Raw genomic sequence first — 17,230 nt, 5'->3', positions numbered from 1 at the left:
AGAGATCGGAACCACAAGTGATGGGTCTCACTAATGGTATTTGGATGAACCTAGAAGATCATGGATATACTCATCTGAAACACAAATCATTCACCAAATCCATTTGGAACCTATGGTTCTCAACCATAAGGCCTGGAAAAATCTATCTGCAGCAATCTCTCTACATGAGAAACCATCTTCCATTGGTACCAACACTAAAAAACATGCTCGCCTACCTCCCCAGAACATGAGTTAAAAAATCAAAAGGGAGACAATCACTTTCACTCACACCATAGACAAAGAGGGAGAGGAATATTCTTAACCGGAGGCAATAACTGTGCTGTTAAGCCTCTTCCTTTTACTACCACTACATTATATCATGTATCACACAGAGGTGAACATTATTATTTTTGTCAATATGAATATCTGCATTGAAAGAGTGACTGGTTTAGCTCTCGGTGGGAGTTCAAATAAAGTAAGTTACCCTCCTCCGCCGGTGATATAACTATATCCTCCTGTTCCCAATCCATAGCCATAACGCTCTCCAAGAAACACTGGTTCATTCGGGTCATAGCAGCTGAGTAATTTCTGGAGCCTAAAGATACTAAAATGAGAGAGTTCATTTAATTAAAAACAAATGTCTATATCTGATTTAATATATTTATTTTAAAACAAGTTTCAAAATCTTTAAGTTGACAACTGAAAAGTCATTTTGGAATACAGTACTGAAAAATACATGTAAATTAATTGTGGGAATTCCAGGAAAAACAGTCAGGCAATCTGAACTTTGTAATGCAAGTTTAAAGCTAATTAGGCTATTTCCTTTGAAACATATTTCATAATACTTCAAATGATTAACTCAAAAGAAACAAGTATGTTCCTCAGCAACACTGAGTCTTTAATTTCAGAGTATACTTGGTATTTTTCTGGTATTTTTTTGCTTCTGCATGACTGTTCAAATTCTCAACTTGCTTTTTCTTTGAAAGCAATAAAATATATAACTTACTTTCTCTTTCATAGGCGATTAGTAACCATTTCTAGGGCTTCTCTTCTTTAGAAAATTAGATTGTATTTGAACATGACAATTTTCTAGCAAAGCCAAGCCCTAGATATAGGTAGGGATAGCTGTTAGGACTGAATATGAGTTTGGAGCCCTCCTCTAGGATCTGCTCTACATCGGGAAAATGCACTGCATTAGAAAATGTGTTAACCTAAGATTAGCCACAACCAGCTAACACTTTATATGTTCTTGCATCAATAGATTGTGACATGTGACTGTCACATATTCCAAGTAGGCTGCTAGGTTATTATATGTATACATTATTTGTTATAGGAGGTTTTATAAGAGGAAAACTGTATTTTTAAAAGGAGTCCAGGAATATAGGGTGCAAAAGAGAGTGCTCCTATTTATTGGAGTATAAATCAAAATAAATAAAGTAAATATTTTAAAACTCTTATTAATACGAATCAAGAGCATTTCTGAAATACTGTAATTCATACCTTATTAAGGTGTCATCATCCACAATGACTAACCATGGTGTTTTGGAAAAATTATGATTCAAAAACCTTTCCAAAATGGCAAAAGTCTTCCCACAATGACCTAAAAGGGAGAGAAATAAGAGAAAGAAAAGACATTGTCTTAAAGTAAGAGTGAGTGAGTAAGTGGGTGGGTGTGAGTGAGTGTATGTGTAAACAATTATTTGTAAATTAAACAATGATAAATTTTACTGAATACAGTGTTGACCAAAATGATAAAACATGTTTTTGCAGATAATGACAAACTGGCAAAGGAGCTTAAGGTCCATATTTCAAGTTGTATTATGAAGAGTGCATTTGATTTGGATGTGACCCACAGAAAATGCTTTCTATGAAGCAATATGGCCTAGTGGGCTGGGCACTGATCTATGACTCAGGAGACCTGGGTTCTATTCCCTGATGTACCGGTGACTTTGGGCAAGACCATTCAATTCTGTTTTCCTATCTGTAAAATGGGGATAATATAGTTACTTCCTTTATAAAATGCTTTGAGATCTATAGATGAAATGTACTATACACATATTCATACCCTAAAAGAAACTTTATAGTGCACCAGGTCAGTATTTTTTATTTATTTTTTAACATTAGACTTGAGTAGGTACAACCAACCAATGGAATAATCAAATTTATAGGCATTAACTAAGATTAAATCATAGCTCCTGATAGCTTCTCCAAAGCAAAGGCTTTAAAATGTAATACAAAGCAATGTTTTATAGCTGGTGAGACACCCTTGATTAAAATCAAAATAGCAAGAGACATAAAGTGTCATTCAAACTTAGTTAAAGCTAAAAACTTCTTCAAGAAAGATCAAACTATACATCACTAATAGTCACTAAAAATCACTTGTAGTTGATATTTTTTCAATTAAAACATTCTGACAAACAGCAGAATATTTTTGTTTAAAAACTGCTTTTTTTTATCCTGGCATTGAGAACTTCTGTTTATTTTTACTTATTTTTGAATCTATTAACATAATAAAAATGGATTTACAGCAAATATTTCCAATTCTATGCTCTCCACTGAAGAGAAATAAATGCACCAAGTGATGTGTGTGAAAGAAGGCAAGAAAATGAGAATGAACAATCCACTGAAGCCATAGTATCAAAGGCTTTTTTTATTCAAGGGCACCCTAAATTATTACTTTAAATTACTATGTTACGTGCTTAAAGAAAATACTGTTTGATTTTTCTGTTTAGTTTCAATGTTTAAAAACACAGGCATACTACAAGTAGGCACAAATTACTCTGAAACCATCTTGTAAATGCTTCATGCTGCAGCAACCAGTTGGCATCATATGAGGTTTTCTGTTATGAATGTATCACCCTGACACTGCTACTGTAACAACCTTGTTCATCACAAGATTCATAGACTAGCGCTGGCAGAAGGAAACATTTCAGCAGGCAGAAAACTGTCCACTTAAGTATATTTACTGTGCCCATGTCCATAGTAGCTAGGCACCAAATCATAATAAAGAAAAACTACAATTCTGTCTAAAGGAACTGTGTTTTCCACCCATCTCTTGTTTTGTATGATTAGTAGGAAGAATTTTTAGTTTATTTTTAATTCCAGGGGAGTGTGCTACAGAAATGTAACACTTGAGCATAACTTACTATACACAGAATAGACATTTCACCTTGAAAACTTATACTCATCATACAATGAAATTTTCTGCCAAAATGATATTAGAAGCTTACCTCTTTCAGTATTAGGTACTCCTAAATCTATAGTAGGAATGGAGGTCTCTGCATAATCACTATAATATTCAACAAGGGCAGCCTCACCTTCCCAGGTCTGCTTTACAATCGGTACTGCAAAATAATTAGTCATATTGAAACATAAGAACATAAGAATGGCCATGCTAGGTCAGACCAATGGTCCATCTAGTCCAGTATCCTGTCTTCCGACAGTGGTCAATGCCAACATGCTTGAGAGGGAATGAACAGAACAGGGAAATTATTGAGTGATCCATGCCCTGTCATCCATTTGCAGCTTCTGGCAGTCAGAGACTAGGGACACACAGAGCATGGGGTTGCATGCCTGACTATGTGGGCTAACAGCCGTTGATGGACCTATCCTCCATGAACTTATCTAATTCTTTTTTAATCCAGTTATAGTTTTGGCCTTCACAACATCCTCTGGCAATGAGTTCCACAGGTTTACTGTACGTTGTGTGAAGAAGTACTTTCTTTTGTTTATTTTAAACCTGCTGCCTATTAATTTCATTGGGTGACCACTGGTTCTTGTGTTATATGAAGGAGTAAATAACACTTCCTTAATCATTTTCTCCACACCAGTTAAGATTTTATAGACATTTATCAACTCCTTCCTACTCTTTAGTTATCTCTTTTCCAAGATGAAAAGATCCTATATTTTTAATCTCACCTCACAGGAAAGCTGTTCCTTACCTTTAACCATTTTTGTTGCCCTTCTCTGTATCTTTTCCAATTCTAATATATCCTTTTTGAGATGGGTGACCAGAACTGCATGCAGTACTCAACGTGTGGGTATACCATAGATTTATAAAGTGGCATTATGATATTTACTATCTTATTATCTATCCCTTTCCTAATGGTTCCTAACATTCTGTTAGCTTTTTTTGACGGCACTGCACATTGAGTGGATGTTTTCAGAGAACTATCCAGGAATACTCCAAGATCTTTTTCTTGACAGATAATAGCTAATTTAGAAACATAAGTAACTATTGTTTATTTAAATAGTTGTATTGACCAAATGGAACCCGAGTGCTTTGCAGCAAAGTCAAGGGTGAAGTGGAAAAACACTAGTTGGAAAGTTTTAGTTACATACTGTTCATTGCTTATGCTGCAGAAGTAGGTCCCTGGATAACAAATGAAATTATACTGAAAATTTCTAAAACTGAACTCTCACCAACAGAGCTATTAACCAGGAATGTAAATTGCTTTATTGCTAGCTGCTTGAAAAGAGGTGCATTGTGAAATCAGCCCTTACAAGTAAAACATATTAATCAAAACATAGAAGCTGTTTTTGTACTACAACTGTGATTAAAAAAGATGGGTTATGTAACCAAAATAATAAAGTTGCCAATAAGTAGAGTTCATTACATTTAGAATGCTTTATATTCATGCTAAATGGTGTAACTCTAAAACTGTATTGTAGTTAGATGCTGTAGCCTTTGCAAGACTCTTGCTCTACATATTACAGGGGAGTTCAATGAAATGCACTCAAACCCACCAACCTCTAGGTGTTTGTGCTACACCTGGCTGCTAAAAATTCTCATTTTGCAAATACCTCTGCAGCCAGATAAGAGAAAGTCTGTAAGGTCTATAGTGTCAGCAAACACCACATACAATGTTAATAGTATACATAATATCAGTATTATATATAATATCATATATGTTTTTGTTTAACTATAAGCTCTTCCCAAGATGCTTTTATTTATATGAAGTTGTATAATCAAAGGAGATGTAGAATGCTGTAATTTCAGTGCTTGGAACAGAGACATACCTGTCCAGAAGGCAGGACAGGACAAATGATTTTGCTGATACTCTATACCAAGCCACTGACAGCACAGATGTCACTTTACCTTTACTGACTTCTGGAATACAATGTTCAAGACAAAGATAAGAAACTTTGCAGATCTCTGTCCTGGTTACATGCAGGGTCTGTGTAAAACCGGAGTGTAAAATGTATGACTTACAAAATATGTCCCATCTACCAGATACAGACTGTTACAGGCATCGTTACAGCTTTGAAAACACCTCAAAGAAGATAGGTAACAAAGATGTACTAGATTTAAAGTAATGTAAAGAAATTGTGAAATGCTCTGTTGAAAACATCTGTTGAAAACATCTAGGATGGGGTTAGGCACCTAACTCTGAGACAGCTGACCAGCTGCATTGTTGTGTCCCAGATTGATTTATGGCTTTCCTCTCTGTATTATATAGTTTTGTCTTTTACTGATAATAACACAACATTGGTTTAATCAATTTAACTAAATCGAACCCATAACAGTTGAATGCCTAGTAGCTGATATGTCCAGTGGCATGATAATAAAATTGCTGCCTCTGAATATGGCATCATGATCCTAACATTCATTCTGTTCTTTTCAGTACTACAGTATTTAGGAGAGGCAGCTTTATAGTTCTGTGAAAGACAAGCCGCGAGTGGTTGGGTGAGTTTTACATAAAAATAAAACTTCTCATAAAATATTAGTGTATTTTCATTCATACTGTATGAAGGATTTAATCCAACACCTTTGTACAAGATGTTTAAATAAATGCTGACCAGGCTATGGAATTTATTACCTTTACATTTGTGTTAGATTTTGCTTATAATGCTGTGGTAACTATTATTATAGTGATGTGGGAGTGCCACTATAGTTAAGTCTGCACCATGACATCTGTTTAACAGTGGACGTTTCTAACTCTTCTAAAATCAACATGCTTAGTTGGATTTTCTTTGAAATTGGGAGCGCCTCAGGAGGGTACAGGGTAGGGTTAGTCACCTGGAATCATCTGATCCAGGGTTTCTAGTGATAAAAGCCCTGACAAAATTGCCATTTAAAAACAAATTTGTGATGTTTGGAGGATTTTTGCCCAGGGCTGTATATCAACATATTAATGTGATGTGGGTCAAATGGTCTCAGTCTGTCAAGTTTTATCCAAGATAGTGCATAGCACCCACTAATTCTTTGATGGAACTCAAACTGAGAACAGTATTTAAGAAAATGTACATTTTAACACTGCTCATGCCAATACAACAAACAAACAAACAAACAAAAATGGTTAGAGGGTTTCCGTTCCCACCATTTCAAATGCTTAAAAGTTCAACTCTTGTAATCTGACCGGTTAATCAGATTGTGTTGTAATTTAGTGTGCCTCATAGGGGGCATGAGGCAGCATTAGTGATCCAAATTTGTGGTCATTTGACCAAGGAGTTCCTCAGCTACAAGTTCCACCCACCCAAAAAACTGCCCCACTGGTACTGTTAAACTAAGAGGTACTAAAGACTGGATGAATGACAGTCCTCTGGCTGGCTGTGAACTCATCCTTCAGTTAATATATTGAACCTATGACAAAAGGAGTTTTGAGATGAGTTTATGAGTAATGGGTGGCAATTTTATTTGGGGGGGGAGGGAATGTAATCCAAGAATTTTTTTGGGGGGGGAAATTAGACATTTGAATGTTTCCTGGAAGGGGAGGGGTATTAGAAGGTGGAAGAGTGGGGAAAATAGGGGGAGAAGAGTTTGGGCTGCAGTGAGGGGAGGCAAAAGGCATGGCATATCCCAGCTCTGTCAGTGCACCCCCAACTTCCCTGCACTCCTCAGCTCTGCCAATGCACCCTAACCCACTGCAGTTCTAGCCCTGCCAGCAAACCCCATGACCCTGCACTCCAATTCTGCTTTCTGCATGCCACACTTCTGTCAATGCACTGCAACAGCGCAAGAAAACTATTAATAAGTGCTGGAAGGACATTAATTGGGAAACTGGAGGGTTCATGGATGACTAGAAAATGTGTACTGTTAAGACATAGAAAAATTACAAACACTGACAGCTCAGTGTTTCTCAAAGATGGGGTACATCTATTGGACACGGATCAGAAGATCTTCTTCTCAAAGATAAAACTGTCAATATTTTGGAAAAGAAACCCAGTCTCTAATTTCTCTTGCTGACCCTGACACAAACTCCATCTTCCAACTGTTGTGAAAGACAACCAGGAACACCATTCCACTGTGACATGGCTGTCCTTCATGTCAGGCACTGCAAGTGAGTCTGGTTATAAAGGGGGAGGGGGAGTAATGGCAATAGAAACATTTATATACCAGGGAGTGAAGTCTTCAAGGAGATGCATTCTTTACTTGCAGTGAGAAGGCCTGAGTTTAGTAACTCTTTCTCCTTGTACATAAACTATTTCAAAAGTGACTTTCACTACTTGATCACTCCACATTACATAATGTTGCATTATATGGCAATGAATACAAAGGAAATGTGCATCTATGTTAGAATAAAGTTACATCTTTACCAAAATGTGTTACTACTTGTAATCTTAAACAGATTTCAATATTGCCCTCTGGATGACAACTATGGTAAGTCAATATTGTGATCCTGGTTTATATTTGAATTGCACCTCTTTCTTGGGTGCACATTTTATTTTTTTCATGTGCTCATAAAATGCATACATCCAAAGAGAGAGTTAAAGTTGTGGTAAATTCTTAATTTTAAATGCCTAACTTATGTGTAATTAAATTCTCAGCCTTAATGTTGCAATAATGTAGTTTTTGGCATATAATAAAAAATGACTTACCAAGAAAAAGGAGCATTCTGAAGCTGGAATCAATTAATCTTTATCCTCCACTATGCAACACTGGAAGCTGTGAGGAAAGTTAAAGAATTTTCCTCCATCTTCAACATGTGTTCCTTGAAGGATGTTTATACTGTGCATTCATGTCTCCCGGCCTTCAGTTCCTTTTTTATTTTTAGTTCTAATATAGTAACATGTATTTTTTCAATCATCAGTGAGGTGGGAAAGTAAACATGGATCCAGTTCTTCAGTGAACTCCAATTACAGAAGTCAATTTCCTTTTGTCAAAAGGTATTTGCTATAGATAACCAATCTCTAGGAGACCAGAAGAGTATCTTGATCAATCAGAACAACAAAGTCTTAAAAAAATAAACTAAATAAAATAGATTTCATTCTGAAAAAATAGGTCAGAAAGCCTTGACTTTAGTAATGCATTAGTAAGAGCAGGGCATGGCTAAGCAGAACAGTCTCTTCTTGCACAGAGACCAAATCTTGGTTTAGATTACAAGTGACACAACATTTGATTTTACTCCTAGCCACCATCTGTAAACATCACAAAAAAGCACCACAAAAATTTGGTACAATTGCTAGTCATTGCTTAATTTAATTTTATTTTATGTAATAAATACACTATTTCTTAATTTATAAATAAAACAAGTGTAATGGTTTCACCTTCGATGCTTATGGGATTCTTGTCCACATAAAAAAAACCCAATTATATTATTCAGAATGTTTAGGAATCTCTTCTCACGAGAGTGTCCAGGATTAGAATAGAATGGGCAGATAGGTAGCAGAGAGGATACACTGCCACCCATTGGTTAAAGCACTGGACTTGAAAGTCAGGAAATAGGGTTCTACTCCCAACTTTGCCAATTATTTCTGTGTAATAATGGGCAGGCACTTAATCCTTCTGTGCCCTGGTTTCCCTATCTCAAAGGGTTATGTATACACAGACTGAAGCATTGAAGGCTTGCTGCATGTTGTTTCCAGCCCCCCACCATCCATACTCAACGCTGTTAAACACATATCTAGGCATGTGATGAACCTCTGCTGGCATCCTCAGTTAGAGAGTATGGGGCAAAGCCCACTCTGAGCTGTGAGCCACACCGCTACCCACCCACTTTGGAATGTGGAGGTAGCAACAGCACAGGTACCTGGGCTTCCATTCCTACAATTCCATGTACTTGTATCTTCTGGTCGTTTTACTTATTACTTCCTGTTCATCCCCTATGCACCAGAAGATACCTGCCATTTATATACCTTTGCTCGGCGTTTAATCCTTCATCTCCATGCAACCTACTCCAGTTTCTACATAGTTTAGCCCTGCTCTGCCAAACAGCAAAATGCCTACTACCCAGAGCACACGAAGGGTTCAAGTTAACCTCTGGTGTGAGTACGGATACCATCTCAAAGAAGCTGGTGGAAGTGGGCATCCACCAGACTGGTGTGCAGTGCAGGGAGTATTGAAAATCCTCTACCACAAGACTAAGGATAGCAATGGCAAGTCTGACAACTGTCCCTTTACAGGGAATTTGACCAGGCTCTTCCCACACCCTAAGCAGAGAACCCACTGTTTTCCATAACATTTTGAACATACATGGTCTTGTGATCAGACTGGAAGATGGTGGGGGTGGCACCAGAGAAGACCACAGTGAAGCAGGAGGTGGAGTCCCAGGAACAGACTGTGGAAATCCAGGTTCAATTCACCCAGCCAGATGGGCTAGCAGGGTATATTTTTCAAGAACCTATTTAGGAATAGACACACTAAACAGCCTACAGAGGGAGGAGTGCAGGGTGAGGGATCAGATTCACAGCCTGGTAAATGCTACCCACCATATTTACTAACATGGTAAGAAGGAGCCATTTCCAAATTATGATCAATAATATTATTGTTATGGAGGTCATTACATGCATTGAGCTGGGTTTAGCTCTGGCTAAGGGTAGAAGCCACAGTATTTCCTGGCCCTCTTCCCTCCCATACATTTGATCCAAGATGGATCCCAAGCAGGAACAAAAACATTTAAACTTACACTACTGGTTCTTTCTATCTTTGTAACTATTCTGTAAAATGTCACTAAAGGTCAACAGACTTAGCAATCATAAGTGCATATCTTTGCAAATACTCTTGTAATTCTGTCACACTGATGTAATTATAGTTTAATACTCTGCCTGGCACTAAAGCATTGTGCAGGCAGCATGGATTTTAAATCCCAGTAGTTATATTAAGCATCCAAGTCCCTTTTTTAACTCAATTCTTGGCCTTCTGGTTCTGACCATTTTGCTGAGTACTGTCTGGACTGTGGTAGGGGTGGGATGAAGGTGGGTGTGGGAAGATAAATCCACTCCTCTGTTGACAAGCCTTAGCATGGTTTCCTGTTAATGTTTGCCCAAAATTTCCCCCACTCTTGGCAGATGCTGCTTGAGAACAAGCTGGAGAAACTCAAGACTGTTAGATTCCTTGGTAAGGCAAACTTCCAACAACTGCCTCAGTAGTTTATCAGCCCTCTCTATTTCTTGATATGCTGTTCAGTCACCAAGCAACTTTACATAAATAGAAGGGATTCCACCAGTAACCTGGAAAATCTGATTTCTTTTCCAGTCTGCAATCTTCAAAACATTTACATCCTCCAGGGCTTCCCTCGCCTGATATTATGTTGACACCAAGACTTGTAATAGACCCCTAATTTGATTGCCCTACACTCCCCGAAACAGGTGCCACAATTGTTTTTAAAAATGCAGTAAATCTGAAACTCGTATCATGCTGTCTTCTCAACCTGGCTATTTTGGTAAAAGGAGCTTCTGAATAGGGCAGCATACTGAAAATGATAAAGATATGCCAGGCTGACAAAAATGCACTATGACCTTGTCTTAATGCAGAATATAAAGTGAGTGGATACTTTTTTTCTCCCTACATGACAAAAAACACGCTCTTTCATTCTCTTGACAGGCACTTCCACCTCCACTGCACCAGCGTTCATGCTCATCCAGGACTCTTGGGAATAGCAGCCTCAATCAGCAGGGGAAAGGAAGCGGGCTAGCGATGAGATGTTCAGTGATGTGAAGTGCAGAATGCATGACCACCTAACGTACCAGACTGCAAAGTAGGAGCAAGATATGCAGTGGGAGGAGACAATGCTTGCCCAGCTCCTCAAGCACAAACTAAGGAATAGGGACCAGGACTGACTACTGATGGAGCAGCTGATTACCCTGGGGGTCAACTGGGCACAGCTGCCAGCTCCAGTACCAGCCCCACCACTGCCCACAGACTCTTCTCCATGGTAGCATATCCTGCAACCAATGAAGCTGCTGGAAAACTCGGGGGTTGGTTGGTCAATGGACAACTCTATTCTATGAACTAGAATGCACAGATGTGTCCTGTGCACTCTACTGCTGGACAATCATGCAACCTGTACAGCCATGTACAACTTGTTCTGTCAGAGGGAAAGAGAACAGGGTAAGCTTCTGGCATTCAATTGCACCACCAGTGAGACTGACTATGGAGCTTGGACTTCAGTTAATTTCACTATTCAGCACTGTTTCTCAGTTTTGCACATATTAGCACTCCACTTCAGTTTGTACATTTGTCAGTAGTTATTTATGGACCAGGCAGTGTGACACACTGTACCCCATGTACACCCTTATGGTGTGATCTGTGTAGCATTCATGTTCACCCTCATAGTGTAACTGTGTATTGTCTAATGCATAGTATGTCATGTAAGGTGTTTTTGGAATGCTCATGACATACTGAACATTATTGTTATGGTAGTATGTTTCCTGCAATGCCATATGTATGGATATGAAACTCTGGTATGCAATAATCCCAAATGTTAAAATAATTAGTGCTCAACTGGTACATATTTAATAATGGATGCTCCTTTACCACATCTGTCCTTCCTTCCATATAATATGAACTGGTTGGTGTATTCCTATGATTTTACTTCCAACTTTTTGCTAGCTTTGCTTTTTTAAAATTATTTTTGAGTCAGGACTTTTTAGGATGATTGACTAATGCCTGTGGACTGACCATGACCTCAAATGTCTCAAAATACACCTAGACCTGCTGACCAACTGACTGGGTATATGTTGATCTTTGGACTTTCCCGAACCTGAAATTACTGGAACTGGGAGGTACTTTGTTTGCATAAAAGTGACCTAACATGCTCCCACTGGGTAAGGCCAGTGGCTTCAGAACAGGAGAGTCTCATCATGATTTGCCACGAAGCTCCTGAAAGGAGTTCCAAAATCGGGGAACCAGCCAGGCCAGGAGATTCAAAAAATGAACAGAAGGAAGAAGCCCTACTGCTGGCTTCTGATTTGCTTGCCTGCAATGTCTGTTGTCACGGCTGCTAGCCTCTGGCTATGCAATGCCTGACAAAGAGGCCTGTGCTTTCTCCACTGTCCCAACAGACCACCAATGGGTACGAGTCCAGCAATATGCAACATTTAAGATTCAGCATCTTCAAGCAAGTAACCTTTAGGTGGCCAGCAAGTGTGTCAACATTAAACATCGAAGCTAGTAAGACCACTGACTAATCTTTTCAACCATGTACCAGCTTCTTGAGGCTGAATGAAACCACAAGAATTGTGCTAACCATCTGTCTTTTTAGTTTTGTTTTCTTTTCCCATATTTTTTATTACCAGAAGGATGCCTCTACCATAGCATTCTTGCACTTGTTTTTAACTCCAGCAGATGGCTTGTAGCACATGTGAGAGAACAGATGTGTGTGGATAGAGCCCACAGAAAAAAAAAGCCCCTATAGAGTAGTTTCTTAAACGCCTGAAACAGCCTTAGGTTAAACAACTTAGTCATCTAAAAGATTACATACACATATTTCATGGGTTAGAAGTTGTATGTTTAATCCTGGCAAATCATGTTATTTGCACCTAAATTTGCCATACAAATATTAAATATAATAAGCTGTGTCATTCTGAATTGTATTGGAATGTTTCATGTAACCCTATGTTGAAAATATTGGCTATTACCTAACAACTAATAATGTAGGCAGGCTACCTGAATTAGCTTCAACCTGAGAGTGATCTGAGCCTTCCCTGTATCAACTATTTGGCTGGACCCTAAATAGATTAACTGGCAATAAGCTTGATAAAATCCTGTTATTTGGGGGGCCTGGTAGCTAAACAAGATTGCAGCTTCCCAAATTATTACAGAGAGTTTATTTGGAATTGTAGGTTTATTTGAATTAAATCTTTTTATAAGACACACTTGTATATGAATAGAATATATTTGTATTTAATCTGCAGACATTAATATGAAAGGAAAAAATAGTTTGGATTAGAATTCAAGATAATTCATGTTAGGTAATTTTTTCCCTAAGTAATTATTATTTTTCATAGAATTATGATAATGTTAAACTAAATACAGTAACATGAAGTAGAAACAGTTTAGATAAGAATTACATAGTGTTGCATTCTTTTCTCATCCAATAGTAGTTAAGTTTCCATATAGCAACAATAATTTATATTGACAGCATTCTAAATGTTCCCTGAATACCAATTGTTTGAAGGCTTCCTGACATTCAGGGAGAAATAAGAGAGTACAGTGCATTGTTTGGGCCACTTGGGATTGAAGGAATATTTTTAAATTTGGCGTTTTAAAATCATGAATAAATTGAGCGGATTATAAATGAATTTAGGTAGGTCAATTTTGGGATCTTGTTACCCTTGTTTATCAATTTAACACTTAGACTGTTGCACACAAATAACTAAACTAAATAAAATATTCTACACCAAAGCACAATGATTTTCAATACACTAGCAAATATTTTAAAAACTGATGGCCTGATTTTCAGAAGTGCTGAACACCCATAGCTCCCATTAATTTAAATTGGTGTTCTGGGAACTCAGCACATCTGAAAATCAGACCCTGAGTGCCTAAAGCTAGGCTCTTCAGTCCATAAGCAGGAACTTAAATAAGTGGTCCACAACCATCAGCTTTCACTGAAGTCAATAATTCATAATACTTTACTGATCATAAGAACGGCCATACTGGGTCAGACCAGTGGTCCATCTAGCTCATTATCCTGTTTTCCAACAGTGGCCAATGCCAGGTACTTCAGAAGAAATGAACAGAACAGGTAATCATCAAGTGATTCATCCTGTCGCCCATTCTCAGCTTCTGGCAAACAGTAATACTTGCCTATCCTGGCTAATAGCCATTGATGGACCTATCCTCCATGAATTTATCTAGTTCTTTTTTGAACCCCGTTATAGTCTTGGTCTTCACAACATCCTTTGGCAAGGAGTTCCACAGGTTGACTGTGTGTTGTGTAAAGAAATACTTCCTTTTATTCGTTTTAAACCTGCTGCCTATTAATTTCATGTGGTGACTCCCTAATTCATGTGCTATGAGATGCAGTAAACAACAGTTCCTTATTTACTTTCACCACATGAGTCATGATTTTGTGGGCCTTTATCATATCGCACCTTAGTCATCTCTTTTCCAAGATAAAAAGTCCCAGTTTTATTAATCTCTCCTCATATGGAAGAATCTCTCCCAATCATTTTTGTTGCCTTTTTTGTACCTTTTCCAATTCCAGTATATCTTTTTTGAGATGGAGTGATCAGATCTGCACATAGTATTCAAGATGTGGGTGCACCATGGATTTATAAAGAAGCAATATGATATTTTCTGTCGTATTATCTATCCCTTTCCTAATGATTCCCAACATTGAAGTACATCAGAGCTGCCAGAGGTGCAGCACTTTTAATAATCCGGCTATCTTTAGGTATTCAGCTTTGAAAACTAACCAGTCACTCTTTACCTCTCTATTTTTTTTTCACACTTAATAGCATGTGCTCCTGAATAGCTTTGCAATATCAAAAATTTATCTACAAACCACACAACTTAAATTCTGAAAACTGGAATCATTCAAGCTTTTATATTTCATCAGATTTCACAAACATTTAGTTATAGAACTACATAGAACAATTATCCTAGTACGTTAGCTTGTTTATTAAGATAATTTCATTAACCTGTACTACATAAATCTTCCATCTTGAAAAATCAAGAACTTACTTCTGTCTCCATGAAATTTTCGGCATGTTTTTACAGCAACAAAGATATCCTCTTTCTTCACTGGGTCTCCCTATAAGGAAATGGGGAAAAAATGAATGATGTAATTGCAGGCTTTTCTTTTAACTTTACATTGTATATACTGTATAGTGTATGAAGTAACACAGTGCTAAGTAGTACAGTTCAAAATACATTTTCTACCTGTCAAGTTATGGCGTCAATACTTTCAAGTAACTGAAATAACATTGTACAATGACTGTTTTCAAATCGTGTAGTATTCTGGTTGGAGCCAGAGACACAAATCATTAAGAAAGAAAATGAATAGGAGGATTTAGTGTACTAATACTGATAAAATGTCACATTTGTTTGGTCAGTTTTGTAACAAAATACTTGTAGTGTAGGATGCAGAAACTGTAGGATGTTGGGAAGCAGAAATGTAGTAAGGATTACATATCAGAAAAAACTGCTTCAGTGTAAGCAATATTCATAAAGTTAAACTTTATTGACATACTGACAATAATTAACACATTTTTATATAGTTATTGGTGTGCAAAGCACTTTAAAGTACACCCTTCTCCAAGAATTTAAAATCTGAATTAAACAAACACTGACAAATGACAATGGTGGGTAAAGAGTGGAGAAGAACACAATGGAAAGAAATACAGTTACTAGAAAAACACTGTTTTACAAGAAAAGCAATAAACATAACAATTCTCTCTCTAGCAGGTAAGTACAATTTAAAATATGATACTTACACAAAGTGGTAGGAAATTACTGAACATCGTGGCACAGTGAACAGCCTTATGTGAGTTCAAGTCATCTGTACAAAATTCAGGCACTGGAGTAAGATGTGGTCCATTGCCTTTATGCCAAATATATAATGCAATCTATCAAAATATACAACATAAGAATAATGAGTAATGGAATTAAACAACAATTTTCACAGTGCACCCAGAAATCATTGTTATAAAGCAAATTAATAAAACATGACCAAAGAAACAGAGAAGTAAAGAGGATTCTGAGACTGTGTATGAATTGATAAATTAGTTGTATTATTTACTTTGCATTTTGATTTTAAAATCAAACTAAAATTTTTACTTAAAAAAACTCTCTTCCATAACTTGAAAGTTTTAAAAATAATTAGCTTCAGGCACTCTAAATTCCAAAACATAGTAAATATAAATATATCTACAACAAAAGAGCCAGAGATACAGAAGAAAGGAAGGGGACTGAATAAATTTATCTGCACCTGCTCTTAAATAAAAGAAGATAAACTTTATTTTCTTGTTGTGTCATTCTTTGCAATTAATTTTGGTAATATGGAATGCTTAGTTCTATTTGTTTTAATTTCAACAATAAATAGATTTTCAAATGGACCCATTCTCTGATGGTAATTTAAAATGCTCAAAAATGTACAATGAACTACAGTAGAACCTCAGAGTTACGAATACCGTGGGAATGGCTGTTGTTCTTAACTGTGAACAAAACGTTATGGTTATTCTTTCAAAAGTTTACAACTTAACATTAACTTAATACAGCTTTGAAAACACTACAATGCAGAAGAAAAATGCTGCTTTCCCCTTTAGTACTGTACTGTATTTGCTTTTTTTTTTTTTTTAATTTTTTCCTCTGCGGCTACCTGATTGTGTACTTCTGGTTCTAAATGAGGTGTGTGGTTGACTGGTCAGTTTGTAAACCTGAGGTTCTACTGTACTATGGTATTGTAGTGAAATATCCTTTTATCTACTGTAAACTACAAGATTACAAGAATGCTAGCAAATGTCTTTAAAGAAAGAAAAAGTCATGCAAGGACAAAGTCTGAAGTAAACACAAAGGTGCATCTTGTCTCCACCTATCTTGAATTAATTATGCTCCATGTTGTAAATTATTGTATGTGGAGCTGGTAGCATCATCTATCTGGTTACCTGACATTTTAAGACCCTATTTTCAGTTACTATTAATTTAAACTAACTGCGTGAGATGAAATTTTCCATGCTGGGTAGTCTGCCTTAGGCTGATTCCTTCTTTCCCTTCTTTTTGAAAGTATCAGATAAAAAGCTTCAGATATTTCAGAGAACAAAAGGAGGGGAAAATATGTTTTGCTATTGTTAAAAAAATTCTTTCAAATTCTTTCTTGGCTCACATGCTCACAGTTTAACTGATTGTGATATGTGGGGTCAGGAAGGAATTTTCCTCCAGCTCAGATCAATAATGAACTTGTGGGGTTTTCACCTTTCTCTGCAGCATGGGGGTGCAGGTCACTTGCCAGGATTACCTGGGTATAGCTGACTTATTCATTTCCCTGCCATTACAGGGGCCTCAGGCACTGGTGCATCTCACTTGCTCTTATTCACTGCCTGTAGCACATAATAGGCTACGGCTACACTGACAGCAGCAAAGTCGCCG

The 17,230-nt window shown here is 37.2% G+C and overlaps 1 protein-coding gene across 3 annotated transcripts in view; it reads right to left on the bottom strand.

Moving 5' to 3' along the window:
- Window positions 1-17,230, bottom strand: part of B3GLCT (beta 3-glucosyltransferase) — a 135,025-nt gene that overhangs the window by 9,884 nt on the left and 107,911 nt on the right. For all 3 annotated transcript variants that reach the window (XM_067562943.1, XM_067562944.1, XM_067562945.1), the window contains 5 exons: window positions 15,580-15,711; window positions 14,828-14,897; window positions 3,210-3,323; window positions 1,480-1,579; window positions 464-583 (listed from right to left, as the gene is read on the bottom strand). In XM_067562943.1, coding sequence (XP_067419044.1) covers window positions 464-583; window positions 1,480-1,579; window positions 3,210-3,323; window positions 14,828-14,897; window positions 15,580-15,711 — 536 coding nt within the window. The remainder of the gene's footprint in view (window positions 1-463; window positions 584-1,479; window positions 1,580-3,209; window positions 3,324-14,827; window positions 14,898-15,579; window positions 15,712-17,230) is intronic.

This window comes from Emydura macquarii, unplaced genomic scaffold (assembly GCF_026122565.2).
Source record: "Emydura macquarii macquarii isolate MOO-44397 ecotype Brisbane River unplaced genomic scaffold, CSIRO-AGI_Emac_v2 contig_2473, whole genome shotgun sequence".
NCBI classification, from domain to species: Eukaryota; Metazoa; Chordata; order Testudines; family Chelidae; genus Emydura; species Emydura macquarii.
Note: the sequence above shows the minus strand (reverse complement) of the source record. Positions and strands in the feature narration are given on the sequence as shown.